The following is a 20,028-nucleotide window of genomic DNA, read 5'->3' as shown; positions in this document are numbered from 1 at the left end:
TCACAGCTGGGGCACCCATCCCACCTTCCCCAGGGTCCTCACGTTCCCTGCTCATGGACAGATCTGGAGGCATGGGGTGGGGTGTGTGACCATAACACATGGGCAGGAGAGGGATGTGGGTCAGTGCATGTGTGAGATCCAGGACCTTTCTGCTTCAGAGGTTGGTGGTAGTGAGGTGGGGCAGAGTCAAAGGGATCCCACAGGAGGCTGCTCCTCAACCTGCCTTCCCAGCCTCTTTCCCACAGTCTCCACAGTCACTAGCACTGTGGGCACAAGGAGCTCCTTGAAGTTTCCCCAGCATTCTTCACCCCAGGTCTTTGCTAACTGTGCACAGTGCCTGTTCCTCCCTCCCTTCTTGGCCTGGTGAGCATCACCCTTTTGTGTAATCTAATCCAAGCGTAGCCACAGCATTAGAATCTCCTGGGAACTTGTTAGAAATGTAAATTCTTGGGCCTTACCCCCACCTACTGATCAGAACTTTGGGGATGGGACCCAGTGATTTGTGCCTTAACAAGTCTGCAGGTGGTTCTGGTGCATACTCAGGTTTGAGAGTTCTTGGTATAGGCAGCGGTTCTCAGCTCTGTCTGTGCACTCTACAGTTACCAGAAGTAGAGTGTTATATACTCCCTGATATTCACCCCCTCTTCCTGAAAATTTTGAGTTAATTGCCCTGGGATGGGACACAGGCAACAGTATTTTAAAAAATTCTTTCTTAGGTGGCTTTATTGTGTAGCTAACCAGCAAAAGGTACTTGCCTGCTTTTCCCACTAGCTCTGACCACCCCAAGATCATCCCTGCCTGCTTTTATGACCACAACCCTTGCTGTTTCATGGATTTGCCTGGGTGTGAGAGGTTCCTGTCTTGTGTTCACTCTCTGCTCTGGAGAGTCAGCTGCTGCCTACAAATTATCTCCACCACCTCTCCCCTCCATCTCACCCAGCCTCAGTACTTCCCTGGGCTGAAGCCATGCTCTCCGAGGCAGCCTGGCTTGGAGCTTTGCAGTCAGGGGCCCCGCACTTATGGGTTGTAGCAGTGACCTGCTGACACCACCCACTGTTTGCTAGTGAGGGAGCCACCGCAGAACTGGGAGCCAGAATGCAGGGACACCTAGTAGGGGAAAGAATTCTTCTCACAGGTGTAGTCTCCAGTGATCTTGTCATCCTCGTCAAAGGGGGCAGCAACTAGCGTTGGAATGATAAGGAAGAATACAAGTCAGTAGCATGTTAGGGGTGGTGCTCCCAGTCTGGAGTTGCTTTCTTCTAATTAGAAATGGATAACAAGTACAGTGAGGCTAGGCAAGGGAGGGAGCGCTGGCACCCCTGGTGAGCATCATTGGATGTCTCTCCCAAGTCTGTGTCTCCAGGGCATGTAGCTAGGTACCTGGTCGGGGCTTAGATCTCTCCTGGGGCCACTAGGCTGAGGTCACAATGAATGTCCTCACAATGCTTTCAGTGGGATAGGAGTTGGGATGTGATTGTCCCATCCACTGAGTGCTTCTCTCTTTTACTCATCAGCTGTGTACTTCTCCTGGCTATTTGAGTCCTGGATTGTCAGGATACTTTGGCCAAGCTAGGAAAACCCCCTGATTGCATAGAACTTGGCATGACCAGCTTCCCCCATAGCTCAGATCTGTGGAGTCAGGGCAGAGTTGAGGGCAGACCCCAGGCTCACTTCGACAGAACAAATGTAGACGTTGTTATTGGCCAATAGTACAGCAATTCTTAACTTTGGCTGTATGTTACAGCCTGGAAATGTTACAAATCACCTGGATGCTTAAAAGCCCAGAACACAAGCTGCACCCCAGACAAATGAAGTTAGAATGTCTAGAGCTGAGTCTCTGGCATGAGTAATTTTTCAACCTCCCCAGGTTCATCTGAGGTTAAGAGCAACTCTAGTGGTGCTATTGGGGTGCGGTGGGAGCCAAGCCTGAAGCCTGCTGCTTCATTTCGTGGTCCAGCCCCACCTGACCTCCCTTCCCAGCTTCTCCAACCACAGCTCGGATATAGATGAACAACAGTGGTGGGAGTGAAATCAGGGAGAAGCTGAAACAGGTGAGGCTTAAAGAGAGCCCAAGGAGGATGGGAAGTAGAGATGCCAGATGGAGGAAATAGAATATCAGAGCACAGTCAAAAGAGGAGAGGTAGCAAGAATGGAAGGGCATGTGTCTGCCAGGAAACGGTGTGGGTGGAACCTGAGGCAGGGCATGATACTCACCAGCAGCTCCCACAAAGGTAAGGATCAGGAGTGGATTCATGGCAGTAGAAAGTGCCTGACTGGTGGTGGAGGACCCATCTTTATACTTCCCCGAGGATTGGGAGGGAGGTGTCTGTGTGGTGAGGGTCACCACTCCTCCCAGGACCAACAAACCTGCAGCTTTCCCCTTCCCAGGGTCTCGCATCAGCTCGGCTATGTTTGGCCACTCTGTGAGTTTGTGATTCACAGGTGATAAGGAAACTTGTCTTCTGAGAGGAGAGAGGGAGACCGGCTGTTTCCTGCAAGGATGCTGGGATGGGGAAGACAGGGAAAGCCAAGTCCCGGATCACACAGCTGGGCTTTCTTAGGCTCTGGAGATGAGGGTTAGAAGGAGGAAGAATGGTCTGGCTGTTTAAGAATCCCTTTAACTATTGAGGATGTATTTAATGTACTTAAGGAAGGGGAAGTGTTGGTAACAAGCTTGGCTTTTCAGTGTCCTAGATCCCCGAAGAGAGGAGGAAAGTCTTATCTAAGGCTCTTTCCTGTGAAAATGAAGATGCTTCTCTCCAGTCAGTGTGCGGGCATGTCAAATCCAAGATTTTGGGAACAAGAATACTAACACTAAGGGATAAGGAGAAGGGAGACTCGAATTCCACAGGATTCTGGGCTTCCAGATGGTTCTCCTTCCTACCAAGGCTTAAGGATGGGAAGTGTTACAAAGAAGGAGGGGACACAGGTTATGTAGGAACTTACTCAGTTCATCTGGAGGATGGAAAATCAATGGTGCACTCCTCCTCCCCTTCTTCAATGTGAAGACATTTGTCTGTCTCATGTGTATCCTGTCATAGGATCTTTTCATGCAGCCTCACTGTTGCCCTGGCAACCTGCACTCAGGGTGATGCAAGGTGACCCACTTGCTCGGGGCTGACAGCATTAACCAGAATGACATGGCCCCGATCAGATGTCAGAGTTTGGACCATGGTAAATCTGGGTTACAATCTGATCTGAGAATGAGCAGTAGGTAGGGATTTGAGCACATGGCAAATGGGTCACATATTGTGTTCAATAACGAAGATGTGGAGGGGTGGGTCTAGAATGTCTTAGATGCAGTGAGATTATGCTGGGCTCAGTACAAAGTGAATCTTCCCAGACAATATCCTGATTTGGGCCCTACCAAGGCTACTAAGACACAGTTGTGTAATTGACTGAGGCACAACTTGGCCAGAGCAGTGTGGAGATGGGAATGCTGTCTCCGCTCAAGTCTAATGATGTAAGGAAAGAAGGAACTTCCTTATAGGGTACTTTCCCTTCTTAGCAACTCAGAACTCAGGTTTGTGATGGGCAGGAGTGAGCTGAGTTCAAGGTTGAATTATTTGAAAGGTAGAAGAAGCAGGGATGTTCTGGAGAAGATAAACAAAATGAGCAAAGCTCAGAAACTTGGTGGTGAAATTGGACATGGCCAGGGGGATAGAGGGAGGAAGAAATGGAAACCAGAAGGAATTGGAAAAAAATGCCAAAGTGGGGCCCATGGAGTTGAGAGGACATACAGAGTACCTTTGGGTTCAACTTCTGGCGTGGCCGCCGAGCCAGCTTCCCCACAGTCAGGAGACCCACTGCTCAGAGACCCCCTCTCCACCTTAATCATTGATGAGCTCTAATCACTGATGGGCTCATACCTAACACTGCTATATTTAGATGGTGCATAGTGCCTGACAGTTTTACAAGAATTTTCACAGAAGCAACAGTCATGCATTGTTTTCATTTTTGGTGAGTTTCACAGTTTAACTTCCCACAAACATGCAAATTATGATTTGTGCAGAGCGAAAGTATTTCCATTTATAAAGGAAGAGACTGAGATATAGAATGATTCTGTCTTTCCCAAGAATACAGATCTTGGCAGAGCTGATCATAAGGCTGACAAGCCATGGAGAGCGTTGTGAAGTGTGGGAATTGCTGCAGGTGGCATCTAAAAGGAGATTCATTGAGGATCAAGACAGAGGTTCCCAGAGGACAAACTGTACATCTGATTCCTTCCTGGTGCTTTTCTTCCTGGCAGACAGAGACGATTGAATTCATCTTCCTCCTGGCACCATGTCTCAGAGCCTTACCTTGCCACATTTCCAGACCCATCCAGGCCATGACTACCCTGTAGATGACACACCTCTCTGCTCACGAATAACTGGCCGAGTCTGAGGTAACCAGGTTTTGGAGCATTGATAATATGGGCTTTTACTGTGTTGTCCCTAAACATGTTGTTTCATTTTGCCCCTTGTCATGAGGTCTTCACAGAACTCCTGCCTTAGTGGATAAGAAGAGACTCTTGCTCTAGCGAGTGTAGACACCAGTGTGTACTAAACAGGGATGTGAGCCTTGGTAGAAGATGGAAAATTTGTTTGGAAATAGGAATTTTTGGATCAGTGCTTGTGACTCTGATTCTCTGTCTGAAAGGGAACACCCAAGAATATGAGGATTTCTGTATCTAGAGCTTGAAGACTAGCCTTCTCCAGTATTTTGCGCTCTTCCTTAAATGATCACAGTATAGTCTGAGGTCAGCTTTCTTCAAGAAAGACGGGTCTTACTGGCAGAGAACATAGCTATAGATGGAGACTATTACCTCATACTGTAGACTTAGATGTGTAGGATAGGATCAGATCCAGCTGCCCAAGCTCAAATTGGATTACATGGCATTCTTGGTACTGTTCATTCTGAACCAGAGATTTCTTTGTCTACTTCTGTAAGACATCTTTCTGACTTGTGTTTAGTGCTTAGCACACCAAACTACTGTCCTTCAATTATGATAACAGTGAATTGTTTCTGTGTGCTTACTATATACCACGTAACTTACTATAGGGCATGTAACTCATATAAGTTAAGAATGTTTTTTTCATTTTATCGTCACAACCACCTATGGGATTGCCCATTTTACAGATGATCAGATGAGCTTTCTGGAGGTGAAGTGACTCTTCCATCTCCCAGAGTAGCAGCTCCCAGTCAGAGCCGGCCTTGCCTGCACGCAAGACCTTGGCAAAGCAACCAGAGCTGGAAAGAAACATGAGAGAAGCTTTCAATGATTTTCTGCCACTTTGTCCCCCTTTTTTTCTCTACTCCTCTCCTACATTTTTCTCCATCTCCAGGTACATTTCGGGATGTGGATGCCTGTCCCCATACAAAAACACTTGGGATTCATTCTTGATACCCCAATTCATCCCAATATCCCCCCTGCCTTTTGTCTTGGATTTTGAATAAGCATTTTTTTGGCTTGTTTTGTGTTTTTGGTGGTGGTAGTGTTGGTTCAGTTTATACTGACTACTTGGAAGAAATGCCATGGTTATCTGTGATTTTCATGCCCTGTTTCTGCTGACAACCCTTCTGAGTGGGGTGATTCACTTTCCTGTATAAAGATACCTAATGGCCCACTTAGGAGTTGGAAGCAACCGTCTGCAAGGCCTCTTGGCTTCAGGTAACCAGCTGGGCTTGGACAGGAAATATCTGAATGGAGACAGGAAACTGTGGAAGCTAACACTCCCTGCCCAGCCCTGTTTCTGTGAAGCATTTGGTTCTTCCCTTGACTCTTGAGTTATGATATTCAGATGAGGCATTGATATTATGGTAAGAAAGGGAAAAAATGTATCTATCTCATCTGTCTATCTATCTACTGGATATATATCTCCAAAAGCAGACAAACCCAAGGCTGTAAGGTGAACTAGGGTCTGCGTTTGGACTCCAGAAAAACCAAATCCATGTTGAACAAAGTGATGTTTCTATGCAGTGACTTTCTCAGTGACCTGTGTGTATCTGTCCATTGTGTGTGAACCCTGAGCCCTGTTTTCCTCTGAAGGTATTGAGTGGTAGCCATCTCCTCACACCAACCACACATCTGGAGCACAGATGGCCCTCTCAAGGTAATTGATAGTACACATCTACTGTTTACCAAACAAGTATCTGATGCACACTTGGGTGTGTTCCACAGCATGTGGACTGTGGTCCCCTGTGTTGGCCAGGAATGCTGTGCTCCATGTAGGTTTTACTCTACTCATCATTGCAATTTGCATGCTGGTCCGTGGACACCTGGAGGCCTGTGCTGTGTTCCCTGTAACAGGAAATGTGCTCTGAACTTGTCTGTCTCCCTTGGCTGCTCCTGGCCTTTGGTACCAGCTCCCAGGGGTGTCCACAAGCACTTGGGACAGAAGGTGAAGGTGGAATTTCGAAGAGAAGATTGATTGGATCTTCGCTGACAAGCTTGGATAAGTTACGGCCCCAACATGGGCCCTCTCAGAATTGCCAAGAGGAGGCTTTGGCAGGTGCCAGAAGTGCCATGAGGCCTGTCTCCCTCTGCTGCGTCCCGTGGGTGCAAGCCAGCCAACGTATGGCCAGAGTGTCTGCATGGTGTCACAGCCCTCAGATGTCTTTCCTTCCACCTTTTTTTAAAGAATCCCAAATAACTCACTTGAAGTGTGTTAAAGGCGAGCAAGTTTTATGAAAATGAATCCTTCCTCAGTTAATTAATCAAATGAGTGAATCCTGACCCTCTCTAGTTTCTCTCCCTGGTCAGAGTGGGGAGCTGGTGGTAGCTGTGGGATTCACTGTGGCATCCTACCCCAAAGGCGAAGAAGACAAAAATGCGGCGTGCAGAGCTGGGCTTGATTCCCAAGTGGAAGTCTGGCTCCCGCTATGGTAGGCGGGACATCTCTCTAGCTGCTCACAGAGGTGGAACTAGGGAGTTGAGGGAAGAGTTAGGGGGCCAGGGAGATTTACTTGAGTCTGATTTTCCAGGTGAATGAGAAGGGAGGACTTGGTCCAGGGTTTGGTGCCTAAACATTCCTGGGAGAGGCATGTCATCACCATCAGCATTTGTCATTATTGTTGTATTTTAGCAATAAGATTCAGCTGGTCAGATTTTTTGGGCCACCTCGAAGATGCTGACACATTTTGTGTGCTGTGATTGTTCTGAAAGCAGATTAGCTCTAACCACTGTAAGAAGCCCAAATAAAAATCAATACCTCCCCCAAGACCACCTTTCCGAAACACATGTTTCTCTAGAAAACACTGCCCCCCTTTCTCCCAAGCTTCTTATTATTTTTGGATTCCATCTCTTTGTACGTGCTAATCTAGTGTACCATGGAACACATTTTGGGAGCTGGGTGCTCTGCTTATCTTCAAGTGTGACAGTTGTGTCTGACCGGAGATTGGAGGATCATTTCCAGTGTGAAGGAGTGTGAGGGAGCAGGCACAGACAAAGACAGTGAGAGCAGTGTCACTTTAGTGGTATGGAGACAGCAGAGGGACTGGGGGCTTTAGCTGTTGGCAGCTATGGTGTCTTCAATCCAGTCCACATAGTTGTAGACCTTGGTGTAGACTCCAGGCTTGTTCTTCTGGGCACAGCCATAGCCCCAGGAGACAATTCCTTGGAGCTCTCCGTTGGAGACCACAGGGCCACCAGAGTCACCCTGGGGAGAAGGGAGAAGTTGTATGAAGAGAGAGATAGAGGAGAAAAATAGCTACATTTACTCTGAATCTTAAAAGACCCCCTTTCCAGGCAGCTCTGTGGCTCCACGTCCTTCTCACGGTGGCCCGTTCTCTGTTCTTCCTAAGCAGTCAGCATGCAGCCCAAGGGAGCCTTCCTCAATTCTCCATGGGGGCACTACAGGGAGCCTCCTCAGCCTCGCCACTTTGGGAGTTCAAATCTTTTTCCTGGGTGGGGCCTGGGTATCAGTGGGAGCCTCAGCATGGGGAGGGTTGTCCAAATCACCTGGCAGGAATCCTTGCCTCCCTCAAGGAAGCCCACACAGAACATGTTGCTGGTAATCTTCCCAGGGTAGGAGGCTTCACACTCAGCCTGGGACAGCACAGGAGCATCCAGGCACTGCAGCTCGTCTGGGTAGTCGGCTGTGAGGATCAGGAGGAGACGAAAGAAAGTAGAAATGTGGGTCAGGCCAGAGAAAGAGACAATAACATAGGATGGAACACTGAATAGGAACACTGCCCCTGGAGAGGACTCCAAAGCTTCACTCTTAGCAAGGGACTCTGGCTTTTAGTTCCCAAAATGATCATTGTTCAGCGCCTCCCAAGACGTGATCATAGCAAGTTCTCCATTTTTCCTGTCTTTTGATGTTAGGAGCCCATTCCTTCAGATTTTGCATCTCTCTGGTGCCCAGTACAGAGCCTACGGTCACTAGAAATGAGTATTAAGCCTGGAGGCAAGAGGATTCAACTTAAGGGGTATGCTTCATTCGGGAAATTGTGAGGATAGAGGGAAGTAGAAGGACAAAGGGTCCCACTCACCACCAGAGCTCAGAGTGTTGCCCCAGCCAGAGATGAGGGCCTCGGCGCCAGCAGCTGGAGGGGCGGTGGGCAGAGGGATGGTGGACACATGGTCATTGATGACGGCAGGTGTGGAGAGCTTGATCAGCAGGATGTCATTGTCCAGAGTCTTCCTGTTGTATTTGGGGTGGCGAATTTTCTTGGCTGCATTGATGAACTGCTCATTCCCTTCCAGGACTTCGATGTTGTGTTCTCCCAGTCTCACCTGGATGCGTCCGCTGGGCAGGGCAGGCATGGTGAAGACCTTCTCTCACAGCCGGGGCACCCATCCCACCTTCCCCAGGGTCCTTAAGCTCATGACAGCTCTGGAGGGATCAGGTGGGCTGTGTAGCCATATCACATGGGCAGTAGAGGGATGTGGGTCAGTGTAGGTGTGAGACCCAGGACCTTTCTGCTTCAGAGGTTGGTGGTAGTGGGGTGGGGAAGAGTCAAAGTGATCCCACCAGAGGCTTCCCTTCAACCCACCTTCACAGCCTGTGTCCCACAATCTCCATAGTCACTAGCACTGTGGGCACAAGGAGCTCCTTGTAGTTTTCCCAGCATTCGTCACCCCAGGTCTTTGCTAACTGTGCACAGTGCCTGTTCCTCCCTCCCTTCTTGGCCTGGTGAGCACCACCCTTCTGTGTAATCTAATCCAAGGGTAGCCACAGCATTAGCATCTCCTGGGAACTTGTTAGAAATGTAAATTCTTGGGCCTTACCCCCATCTACTGATCAGAACCCTGGGAAGGGACCCAGTGATTTGTGACTTAACAAGCCTGCAGGTGGTTCTGGCGCCTACTCAGGTTTGAGAGTTCTTGATGGAAGCAGCGGTCTCAACTCTGTCTATGCACTCTACAGTTACCAGAAGTAGAGTGTTATATACTCACTGATATTCACAACCTCTTCCTGAAAACTTTGAGTTAATTGCCCTGGGATAGGACACAGGCATCAATATTTTTAAAAACTCTTTCTTAGGTGACTTTAATGTGTAGCTATCCAGCAAAAGGATAGCTCCACCACCTATCCCATCCATTTTACCCAACCTCAGTATTTCTCAGGGCTGAAAGCTCTCCCAGGCAGCCTGGCTGGGAGTTTTGCAGTCAGGGGACCCACACTTACAGCTTCCAGCAGTGACCTGCTGACACCACCCACTGCTCCCTGATGAGGGAGCCACCACAGAAGTGGTAGCCAGAATTCAGGGACACCTGGTAGGGGACAGAATTCTCCTCACAGGTGTAGCCCCCAACGATCTTGTCATCATCATCAAAGGGGACAGCAACTGCAGTGGAGATGGGAAGGGAGAAGGCAAGTCATTAGTACGTTAGGGGTGGTGCTCTCAGGCTGCGGTTCCTTCCTGCTAATTAGAAATCCTTAAGAAGCACAGTGAGGCTAGGCAATGGAGGGAGCGCTGTCACCCCTGGTAAGCATCAGTGGATGTGGCTCCCAAGTCTCTGTGTCTGCAGGGCACGTAGCTAGGTACCCTGCAGGGGTTCAGATCTCTCCTGGGGTCACCAGGCTAAGGAAGCAAGAAATGTCCTCATAATACTTGGGATATTGTGATGTGTCTGTCTCACCCACTGAATGCTTCTCTCTTTCATTCACCACCTGTGTACTCCACCTTGCTATTTAAGCCCTGGATGGTCAGGATACTTTGGCCAAGCTAGGAAAACCCCCTGTCTGTGTAGACCTGGCCATGACCAGCTTCCCCCTCAGCCCAGGTCTGTGCAGTGAGGGCAGAGTTGAGGGCAGCCCCAGGCTCACTTTGGCAGAACAGAGGTAGATGTTATCATTGGCCAATAGAACAGCAATTTTTAATCTTGGCTGCATGTCTGGAAATGTTAAAAATTACTTGGGAAGCTTAAAAGCCCAGGACACGCTGCACCCCAGACAAATGAAGTTAGAATGTCTAGAGTTGAGTCTCTGGCATGAGTAATTTTTCACCCTCCCCAGTTGCATCTGAGGTTCAGAGTAGCTATAATATTGCTATTCTGGTGCTGTCAGAGAGAAGCCTGAAGCCTACTGCTTCATTTCATGGGCCAACCCAACTGGTCTCCCTTCCAAGCTTTGGCAACCACAGCTGGGATATGGATGAATGACAGTGGTGGCAGTGAAATCAGGGAGAAGTTGAAACAAGTGAGACTTAAAGAGAGCCCAAGGAGGACGGGAAGTAGAGATGCCAGCTGGAGGAAATAGAACATCAGAGCACAGTCAAAAGAGGAGAGGTAGCAAGAATGGAAGGGCATGTGTCTGCCAGGAAAGGGTGTGGGTGGGGTCTGAGGCAGGGCATGATACTCACCAGCAGCTCCCACAAAGGCAAGGATCAGGAGTGGATTCATGGTGGTAGAGTGTGCCTGACTGGTGGTGGAGGACCCATCTTTATACCTCCCGAGGATCGGGAGAGGACGTGTCTGTGAGGTGAGGGTCACCACGCCTCCCAACACAAACAAACCTGCAGCTTTCCCCTTCCCAGGGTCTTGCATCAGCTCAGCTATGTTTGGCCACTCTGTGGGTTTGTGATTCACAGGTGATAAGGAAACTTGCCTTCTGAGAGGAGAGAGGGAAACTGGCTGTTTCCTAGAAGGAGGCTGGGATGGGGAAGACAGGGAAAACCAAGCCCCAGATCACAAAGCTGGGCTTTCTTTATTTTTTTTATTTTTATTTTTATTATTATACTTTAAGTTCTAGGCTACATGTGCATAACGTGCAGGTTTGTTACATATGTATACTTGTGCCATGTTGGTGTGCTGCACTCATCAACTCGTCATTTACATCAGGTATAACTCCCAATGCAATCCCTCCACCCTCCCCCCTCCCCATAATGGGCCCTGGTGTGTGATGTTCCCCTTCCCGAGTCCAAGTGATCTCATTGTTCAGTTCCTACCTATGAGTGAGAACATGTGGTGTTTGGTTTTCTGTTCTTGCGATAGTTTGCTGAGAATGATGGTTTCCAGCTGCATCCATGTCCCTACAAAGGACGCAAACTCATCCTTTTTTTATGGCTGCATAGTATTCCATGGTGTATATGTGCCACATTTTCTTAATCCAGTCTGTCACTGATGGACTTTTGGGTTGATTCCAAGTCTTTGCTATTGTGAATAGTGCCGCAATGAACATACATGTGCATGTGTCTTTATAGCAGCATGGTTTATAATCCTTTGGGTATATACCCAGTAATGGGATGGCTGGGTCATATGGTACTTCTAGTTCTAGATCCTTGAGGAATCGCCATACTGTTTTCCATAATGGTTGAACTAGTTTACAATCCCACCAACAGTGTAAAAGTGTTCCTATTTCTCCACATCCTCTCCAGCACCTGTTGTTTCCTGACTTTTTAATGATTGCCATTCTAACTGGTGTGAGATATCATCTCATTGTGGTTTTGATTTGCATTTCTCTGATGGCCAGTGATGATGAGCATTTTTTCATGTGTCTGTTGGCTGTATGAATGTCTTCTTTTGAGAAATGTCTGTTTGTATCCTTTGCCCACTTTTTGATGGGGTTGTTTGTTTTTATCTTGTAAATTTGTTTGAGTTCTTTGTAGGTTCTGGATATTAGCCCTTTGTCAGATGAGTAGATTGCAAAAATTTTCTCCCATTCTGTAGGTTGCCTGTTCACTCTGATGGTAGTTTCTTTTGCTGTGCAGAAGCTCTTTAGTTTAATTAGATCCCATTTGTCAATTTTGGCTTTTGTTGCTGTTGCTTTTGGTGTTGTAGACATGAAGTCCTTGCCCATGCCTATGTCCTGAATGGTATTACCTAGGTTTTCTTCTAGGGTTTTTATGGTGTTAGGTCTAACATTTAAGTCTCTAATCCATCTTGAATTCATTTTTGTATAAGGAGTAAGGAAAGGATCCAGTTTCAGCTTTCTACTTATGGCTAGCCAATTTTCCCTGCACCATTTATTAAATAGGGAATCCTTTCCCCATTTCTTGTTTTTGTCAGGTTTGTCAAAGATCAGATGGTTGTAGATGTGTGGTATTATTTCTGAGGCCTCTGTTCTGTTCCATTGGTCTATGTCTCTGTTTTGGTACCAGTACCATGCTGTTTTGGTTACTGTAGCCTTGTAGTATAGTTTGAAGTCAGGTAGCGTGATGCCTCCAGCTTTGTTCTTTTGACTTAGGATTGTCTTGGCAATGTGGGCTCTTTTTTGGTTCCATATGATCTTTAAAGCAGTTTTTTCCAATTCTGTGAAGAAACTCATTGGTAGCTTGATGGGGATGGAATTGAATCTATAAATTACCTTGGGCAGTATGGCCATTTTCATGATATCGATTCTTCCTATCCATGAGCATGGTATGTTCTTCCATTTGTTTGTGTCCTCTTTTATTTCACTGAGCAGTGGTTTGTAGTTCTCCTTGAAGAGGTCCTTTACATCCCTTGTAAGTTGGATTCCTAGGTATTTTATTCTCTTTGAAGCAATTGTGAATGGAAGTTCATTCATGATTTGGCTCTCTGTTTGTCTGTTACTGGTGTATAAGAATGCTTGTCATTTTTTCACATTAATTTTGTATCCTGATACTTTGCTGAAGTTGCTTATCAGCTTCATGAGATTTTGGGCTGAGATGATGGGGTTTTCTAAATATACAATCATGTCATCTGCAAACAGGGACAATTTGACTTCTTATTTTCCTAACTGAATACCCTTGATTTCTTTCTCTTGCCTGATTGCTCTAGACAGAACTTCCAACACTATGTTGAATAGGAGTGGTGAAAGAAGGCATCCCTGTCTTTTACCAGTTTTCAAAGGGAATGCTTCCAGTTTTTGCCCATTCAGTATGATACTGGCTGTGGGTTTGTTATAAATAGCTCTTATTATTTTGAGATACGTTCCATCAGTGCCTAGTTTATTGAGAGTTTTTAGCATGAAGGGCTGTTGAATTTTGTCAAAGGCCTTTTCTACATCTATTGAGATAATCATGTGATTTTTATCTTTGGTTCTGTTTATATACTGGATTACGTTTATTGATTTGTGTATGTTGAACAGCCTTGCATCCCAGGGATGAAGCCCACTTGATCATGGTGAATACGCTTTTTGATGTGCTGCTGGATTCGGTTTGCCAGTATTTTATTGAGGATTTTTGTATCGATGTTCATCAGCGATATTGGTCTAAAATTCTCTTTTTTTGTTGTGTCTCTGCCAGGCTTTGTTATCAGGATGATATTGGCCTCATAAAATGAGTTAGGGAGGATTCCCTCTTTTTCTATTGATTGGAATAGTTTCAGAAGGAATGGTACCAGCTCCTCCTTGTACCTCTGGTAGAATTCAGCTGTGAATCCATCTAGTCCTGGACTTTTTTTGGTTGGTAGGCTCTTAATTATTGCCTCAATTTCAGAGCCTGCTATTGGTCTCTTCAGGGATTCAACTTCTTCCTGGTTTAGTCTTGGGAGAGTGTAAATGTCCAGGAAATTATCCATTTCTTCTAGGTTTTCTAGTTTATTTGTGTAGAGGTGTTTATAGTATTCTCTGATGGTAGTTTGTATTTCTGTGGGGTCAGTGGTGATACCCCCTTTATCATTTTTTATTGTGTCTATTTGATTCTTCTCTCTTTTCTTCTTGATTAGTCTTGCTAGCAGTCTATCAATTTTGTTGATCTTTTCGAAAAACCAACTCCTAGATTCATTGATTTTTTGGAGGGTTTTTTGTGTCTCTATCTCCTTCAGTCCTGCTCTGATCTTAGTTATAGCGGTCAGCGTCCCCCAGTAGACATCTACAGAACTCTCCACCCCAAATCAACAGAATATACATTCTTCTCAGCATCACATCGTGGTTATTCCAAAATTGACCACATAATTGGAAGTAAAGCACTCCTCAGCAAATGTACAAGAACAGAAATTATAACAAACTGTCTCTCAGACCACAGCAATCAAACTAGAACTCAGGACTAAGAAACTCAATCAAAACCGCTCAACTACATGGAAACTGAACAACCCGCTCCTGAATGACTACTGGGTACATAATGAAATGAAGGCAGAATTAAAGATGTTCTTTGAAACCAATGAGAACAAAGATACAACATACCAGAATCTCTGGGACACATTTAAAGCAGTGTGTAGAGGGAAATTTATAGCACTAAATGTCCACAAGAGAAAGCTGGAAAAATCCAAAATCGACACTCTAACATCACAATTAAAAGAACTAGAGAAGCAAGAGCAAACACATTCAAAAGCTGGCAGAAGGCAAGAAACAGCTGGGCTTTCTTAGGCCGAGGAGATGGTTAGAAGAAGGGAGAATGGCCTGGCTGTTTAGGAATCCTTTTAACTATTGGGGATGTATTTAATGTACTTAAGGAAGGACAAGCGTTGGTAACAAGCTTGGCTTTTCAGTGTCCTGGAGCCCCCAAGAGAGGAGGAAAGTCTTATCTAAGGCTCATTCCTGTGAAAATGAAGATGCTTCTCTCCAGTCAGTGTGCGGGCATGTCAAATCCAAGACTCTGGGAACAAGAATTCCAACACTAAGGGATAAGGAGAAGGGAGACTCACATTCCATAGAATTCTGGGCTTCTAGATGGCTCTCCTTCCTACCAAGGCTTAAGGATGGGAAATGCTGCAAAGAAGGAGGGACACAGGTTATGTAGGAACTTACTCAGTGCATGTGGAGGATGGAAAACCAATGGCACACTCCTCCCCTTCTTCAATGTGAAGATATTTGTCTGTCTCATGTGCATTCTGTCATAGGTTCTCTTCATGCAGCCTCATGGTTGCCCTGGCAAACTGCCCTCAGGGTGAAGCAAACTGACCCACCTGCTTGGGGTTGACAGCGTGAACCAGAATGACATGGCCCCTGATCAGATGTCAGAGTATGAACTTTTCAGTATCCTGGAGCCCCCAAGAGAGGAGGAAAGTCTTATCTAAGGCTTGTTCCTGTGAAAATGAAGATGCTTCTCTCCAGTCAGTGTGCAGGCGTGTCAAATCCAAGACTTTGGGCCATAGTAAATCTGGGTTATGATCTGATCTGAGAATCAGCAGGAGGTAGAGATTTGAGCACGTGGTAAATAGGTCACATACTGGGATCAATAACGAAGATGTGGAGGGGTGTGTCTAGAATTTTCTGTCTTAGATGCAGTGAGATTATGCTGGACTCAGTACAAAGTGAATCTTCCCAGACAATATCCTGATTTGGGCCCTACCAAGGCTACTAAGACACAGTTGTGTAATTGACTGAGGCACAACTTGGCCAGAGCAGTGTGGAGATGGAGATGCTGTCTCTCCTCAAGTCTAATGATGTAAGGAAAGAAGGAGCTTCCTTATGAGGGTGCTTTCCCTTCTCAGCAACTCAGAGTTCAGGTTGGTGATGGGCAGGAGTGAGCAGAGTTCAAGGTTGAATTGTTTGAAAGGTAAAAGAAGCAGGGATATTCTGGAGACAGCAAACCAAATGAGCAAAGCTCAGAAACTTGGTGGTGAAATTGGACATGCCAGGGGGATAGAGGGAGGAAGCAAATGGAAACCAGAGAGAATCGGAAAAAATGCCAAAGTGGGGCCGGTGGAGTTGAGAGGACACACAGAGATCCTTTGGCTCTAGCTTCTGGCATGGCCGCCGAGTCAGCTTCCCCACAGCCAGGAGACCCACAGCTCGGAGACACCCTCTCCACCCTGTACCTCCACTAATCACTGATAGGCTCATACCTAACACTGCTGTATTTAGATGGTGCATGGTGTCTGACAGTTTTACAAGAGTTTTCACATAAGCAACAGTGGTACATTGCTTTTCATTTATGCTGAGTTTCACAGTTGAACTTCCTGCAAACATGCTAATTATGATTTGTGCGAGCAAAATTATTTCCATTTGAAGAGGAAGACAATGCGATTCAGAAGGATTCTGTCTTTCCCAAGAATACAGATCTTGGCAGAGCTGACCATAAGGCTAATGGAAGCCATGGGAATTGCTGCAGGTGGCATCTAAAAGGAGATTTGTTGGGGATCAAGGCAGAGGTCCCCAGAGGACAAACTGTACATCTGATTCCTTCCTGGTACTTTTCTTCCTGGCAGAAATAGATGATTAAATTCCTCTTTCTCCTGGCACCTTGTCTCAGAGCCTTACCTTGCCACAGTTCCAGACCCATCCAGGCCATGACTACCGTTTAGATGACATACCTCTCTGCTCACGAATAACTGGCCAAGCCTGAGGTAACCAGGTTTTGGAGCATTGATAATATGGGCTTTTCCTGTGTTGTCCCTAAACATGTTGTTTCATTTTGTCCCCGTGTCATGGCATTTTTGCAGAACTCCTGCCTTAGAGAATAAGGAGAGACTCTTCCTCTAGCAACCGTAGACACCAGTTTTGCCCTAAACAGGGATGTGAACCTTGGTAGAAGATGGAAATTTTTTTTGGAAAAGGGGATTTTTGGATCAGTGCTTGTGGCTCTGACTCTCTGTCTGAAAGGCAACACCCAAGAATATGAGGATTTCTGTATCTAGAGCTTGAAGACAAGCCTTCTCCAGTATTTTGCGCTCTTCCTTAAATGATCACACTATAGTCTGAGGTCAATTTTCTTCAAAAAGGAATGACCTTACAGGCAGAGAAGACAGCTATAGGTGGAGACTGTTACCTCATACTGTAGACTCAGATGTGTAGGATAGGCTCAGATCTAGCTGCCCAAGCTCAATTTGGAGGACATGCCATTCTTGGTACTGTTCATTCTGAACTACAGATTTCTTTGTCTACTTCTCTGAGATATCTTTCTGGTTTGTGTTCAGTGCTTAGCACACCAAACCACTGTCCTTCAATTATGATAACAGTGAATCATATCTGTGTGCTTACTATATACCACGTAGCTTACTATACAACATGTAACCCATATAAGTTAAGAATGTTTTTTTCATTTTATCATGACAACCACCTTGGGATTTTACATTTTATGCATGATCAAATGATCATTTTATAGATGATCAAATGAGTTTTCTGGAGGTAAAGTGAGGCTTCCACCTCCCAGTGCAGCAGCTACAATCCACAGCCAGCCCTGCCTGCACCTAAGACCTTGACAAAGCAACCAGAGCCAGAAAGAGCCATGAGAGAAGCTTTCAATCACTTCCAGCCACTGTCGCCCATTTTTTCTCTTCTCATCTCCTGCATTTTTCTCCATCTCCAGGTACAGTTTGGGATGTGGACGCCTATTCCAATACAAAACCACTTGGAGATCCTTTCCTGATACCCCAATTCATCTCTATTTCCCCCCTTTCAAGTCAGATCTTACCTACCTGTTTGGGTCAGAGACATGTGTATGTTAAAATCCCCGAGGAAGGCGGCAGGGACTGTGCCCTGAGATGATTATTGGTGAAGTGGATTTATGCTTCATTTCAGTTTAAGAGAATGTTGCTGTGTCTCTGCCCAGGACAGACAGCCCACTGTGGCCCTGGGTGATGAGGGAAGCCCACAGAGGCCCAGGGTTTGTGTTCTGTGTCTACCAGTGTCTGCAGAGCCAGAATTGAGCTAATCCCGTGAAAGGACAAGTGCTGATGGGCAGTTGTATGGTCGGTTGCTATGGGGCTTGTTGAGCTCTCAAATTCCAGGTGACAAGATCAATGCATGCTTGAGGGGTCCCATCCCAGCAGGCTCTGGTGGCTGCAAACTGGTTCAGGTGTGGAAGGTCATACCACTTTACCTTTGGTTTTTCTTTGAAAACTAAACAATGAAAGACAGATGAAAACAAGAATTCTACCAGTGGGCAGGCAAGAATTCTCTTCTGGAAAAGGGATGTTTGTGGCTCTTCCCCATGTTGGCCTTGAAAGCACTTGGCTGCAGAATGGCTACTATTAAAATGTCAAAAAATTGGAAGATGCTGGTGAGGCTGCAAAGGAAAGGGAATGCTGATACACTGTTGGCCTGCATGTAAATTAGTTCATGGAAAAATTAACGCAGAAAGCATTTTGGAGATTTCTGAAATAATTTAAAACAAAACTACAATTCCACCCAGCAATTCCTTTAGTGGGCATTTACCCAAAGGAAAATAATTGTTCTGCCAAAAAGACACATGCTCTTGAACATCTTTCACAGCACTATTCACAGTAGCAAAGCCGTGGAATGAACCTAGAGGGCCATCAGCATTAGACTGGATGAAGGAAATGTGGTACATACACACCGTGGAATACTATGCGTCCATGAGAAGAATGAAATCATGTCCTTTGCAGCAACATGGATCTACTTGGAGACCATAATTCTAAGGAAATTAACATAGGAACGGAAAACCAAATATCATGTTCTCAGGTATAAGTGGGAGCTGAGCATTGGGTACACATGGATATAAATATAGGAACCGTAGACACTGCAACTACTGGAGGAAAGAGAGAGGGAGGGTGGAAAGGACTGAAAAACTAACTATTGGGTGTTATGCTCAGTGTCTGCGTGATGAGATCATTTGTACCCTGAAGCTCAGCATCACACAATAAACCCATGTAATGATCCTGCACATATAGCCCCTGAATCGAAAATAAAAGTTGAAATTATGTTTTCAAAAATGGGCCCTCGGCCAGAAGCAGAGGCTCATGCTTGTAATTCCAGCACTTTCTATCACTTGAGGTCAGGAGTTCAAAACCAGCCTGTCCAGCATGATGAAACCCTGTCTCTACTAAAAATATAAACAACAAAAACAACAAAGAAATTAGCTGGGCATGGTGGCAGGCGCCTGTAACCCCAGCTACTTGGGAGGCTGAATCACTTCATCCTGGAAGTTGGAGGTTGTAGTGAGCAGAGATGATGCCACGGCACTCAAGCCTGGCTGTAGTTCAGCCAGAAGGAGATGTTTTGTGTGAAGGCTGAGGTGGAGCTGTTCGGAGCCTCTGTGAGAAGGAGGCCCTAAGCCATGGCGGTGGACACAGTTGCAGCTTTCTGCTTCTTTGCCCTTTAGTCTGGCCCCACAGGTGAACAATACCAGCTTCAATCCCGAGCACATGCTCTGGAGACCTTCACATCTCACAGTTCCATGTGAGCAAATGGACTGGGAAAGCTGTGTGGCCTGAGAAAAGGCAACCATGGCCTCGCTTTCACATAGTATTTTGTCTTGAATTTTGAATAAGCCTTATTTTATTTTATTTTATTTTTTGTTTTGTGTTTTTGGTGGTGGTGGTGATTTATTTTACACAGACCACTTCGAAGAAATCCCATGGTTATCTGTGATTTACATACCCTGTTTCTGCTGGCAACCCTTCTGATTGGGGTGACTAACTTCTCTGTGTAAAGAGTCTACGTGGCCCAGGTAGGAGGTAAAAGCAGCCGTCTGGAGGCCATTGGTATACTTACGTCTGTCTCTTGGCTTCAGGTAACCAGCTGGGCTTTGGTGGGAATGATCTGAATGGAGACAGAAAACAGTGGAAACTAACACTCCTTGCCCAGCCCTCTTTATATGAAGTGTTTTGTTCTCCCCTTGACTCTTGAGTGATGATTATATTCAGACGAGGCATTGACATTATGGTAAGAAAGGGAAAAAGTGTATCTGTCTTGTCTGTCTGTCTATCTACTGGACATATATCTCCTAAAGCAGACAAACCCAAGGCTGTACAGTGAACTAGGGTCTGGCTTTGGACTCCAGAAAAACAAAATT

At 46.0% G+C, this 20,028-nt stretch overlaps 1 protein-coding gene across 1 annotated transcript; it reads right to left on the bottom strand.

The window, feature by feature from the left end:
• Positions 1-7,435: 7,435 nt before the first annotated feature.
• Positions 7,436-10,950, bottom strand: LOC114677048 (trypsin-2-like). The gene is made up of 5 exons (XM_028846395.2): positions 10,792-10,950; positions 9,615-9,774; positions 8,476-8,732; positions 7,943-8,079; positions 7,436-7,640 (listed from the first exon to the last, which is right to left on the bottom strand). The coding sequence occupies exons 1-5, from the start codon at positions 10,829-10,831 to the stop codon at positions 7,488-7,490; spliced, it is 747 nt and encodes a 248-aa protein (XP_028702228.2). The 5' UTR covers positions 10,832-10,950; the 3' UTR covers positions 7,436-7,487.
• Positions 10,951-20,028: the final 9,078 nt, after the last annotated feature.

The sequence above is a fragment of the Macaca mulatta genome, chromosome 3 (genome assembly GCF_049350105.2).
Source record: "Macaca mulatta isolate MMU2019108-1 chromosome 3, T2T-MMU8v2.0, whole genome shotgun sequence".
Classification (NCBI taxonomy): domain Eukaryota; kingdom Metazoa; phylum Chordata; class Mammalia; order Primates; family Cercopithecidae; genus Macaca; species Macaca mulatta.
This window is presented reverse-complemented; position numbering and strand designations above follow the sequence as displayed.

Coding starts and splice junctions, on each gene's coding strand:
- LOC114677048 (XM_028846395.2), bottom strand. CDS start 10,831: ATGAATCCACTCCTGATCCTTGCCTTTGTGGGAGCTGCTG. Junction 8,080..8,475: donor CAACACTCTGAGCTCTGGTG/GTGAGTGGGACC, acceptor TGATCCTCACAG/CCGACTACCCAGACGAGCTG. Junction 7,641..7,942: donor GAGGCAAGGATTCCTGCCAG/GTGATTTGGACA, acceptor CCTTCTCCCCAG/GGTGACTCTGGTGGCCCTGT.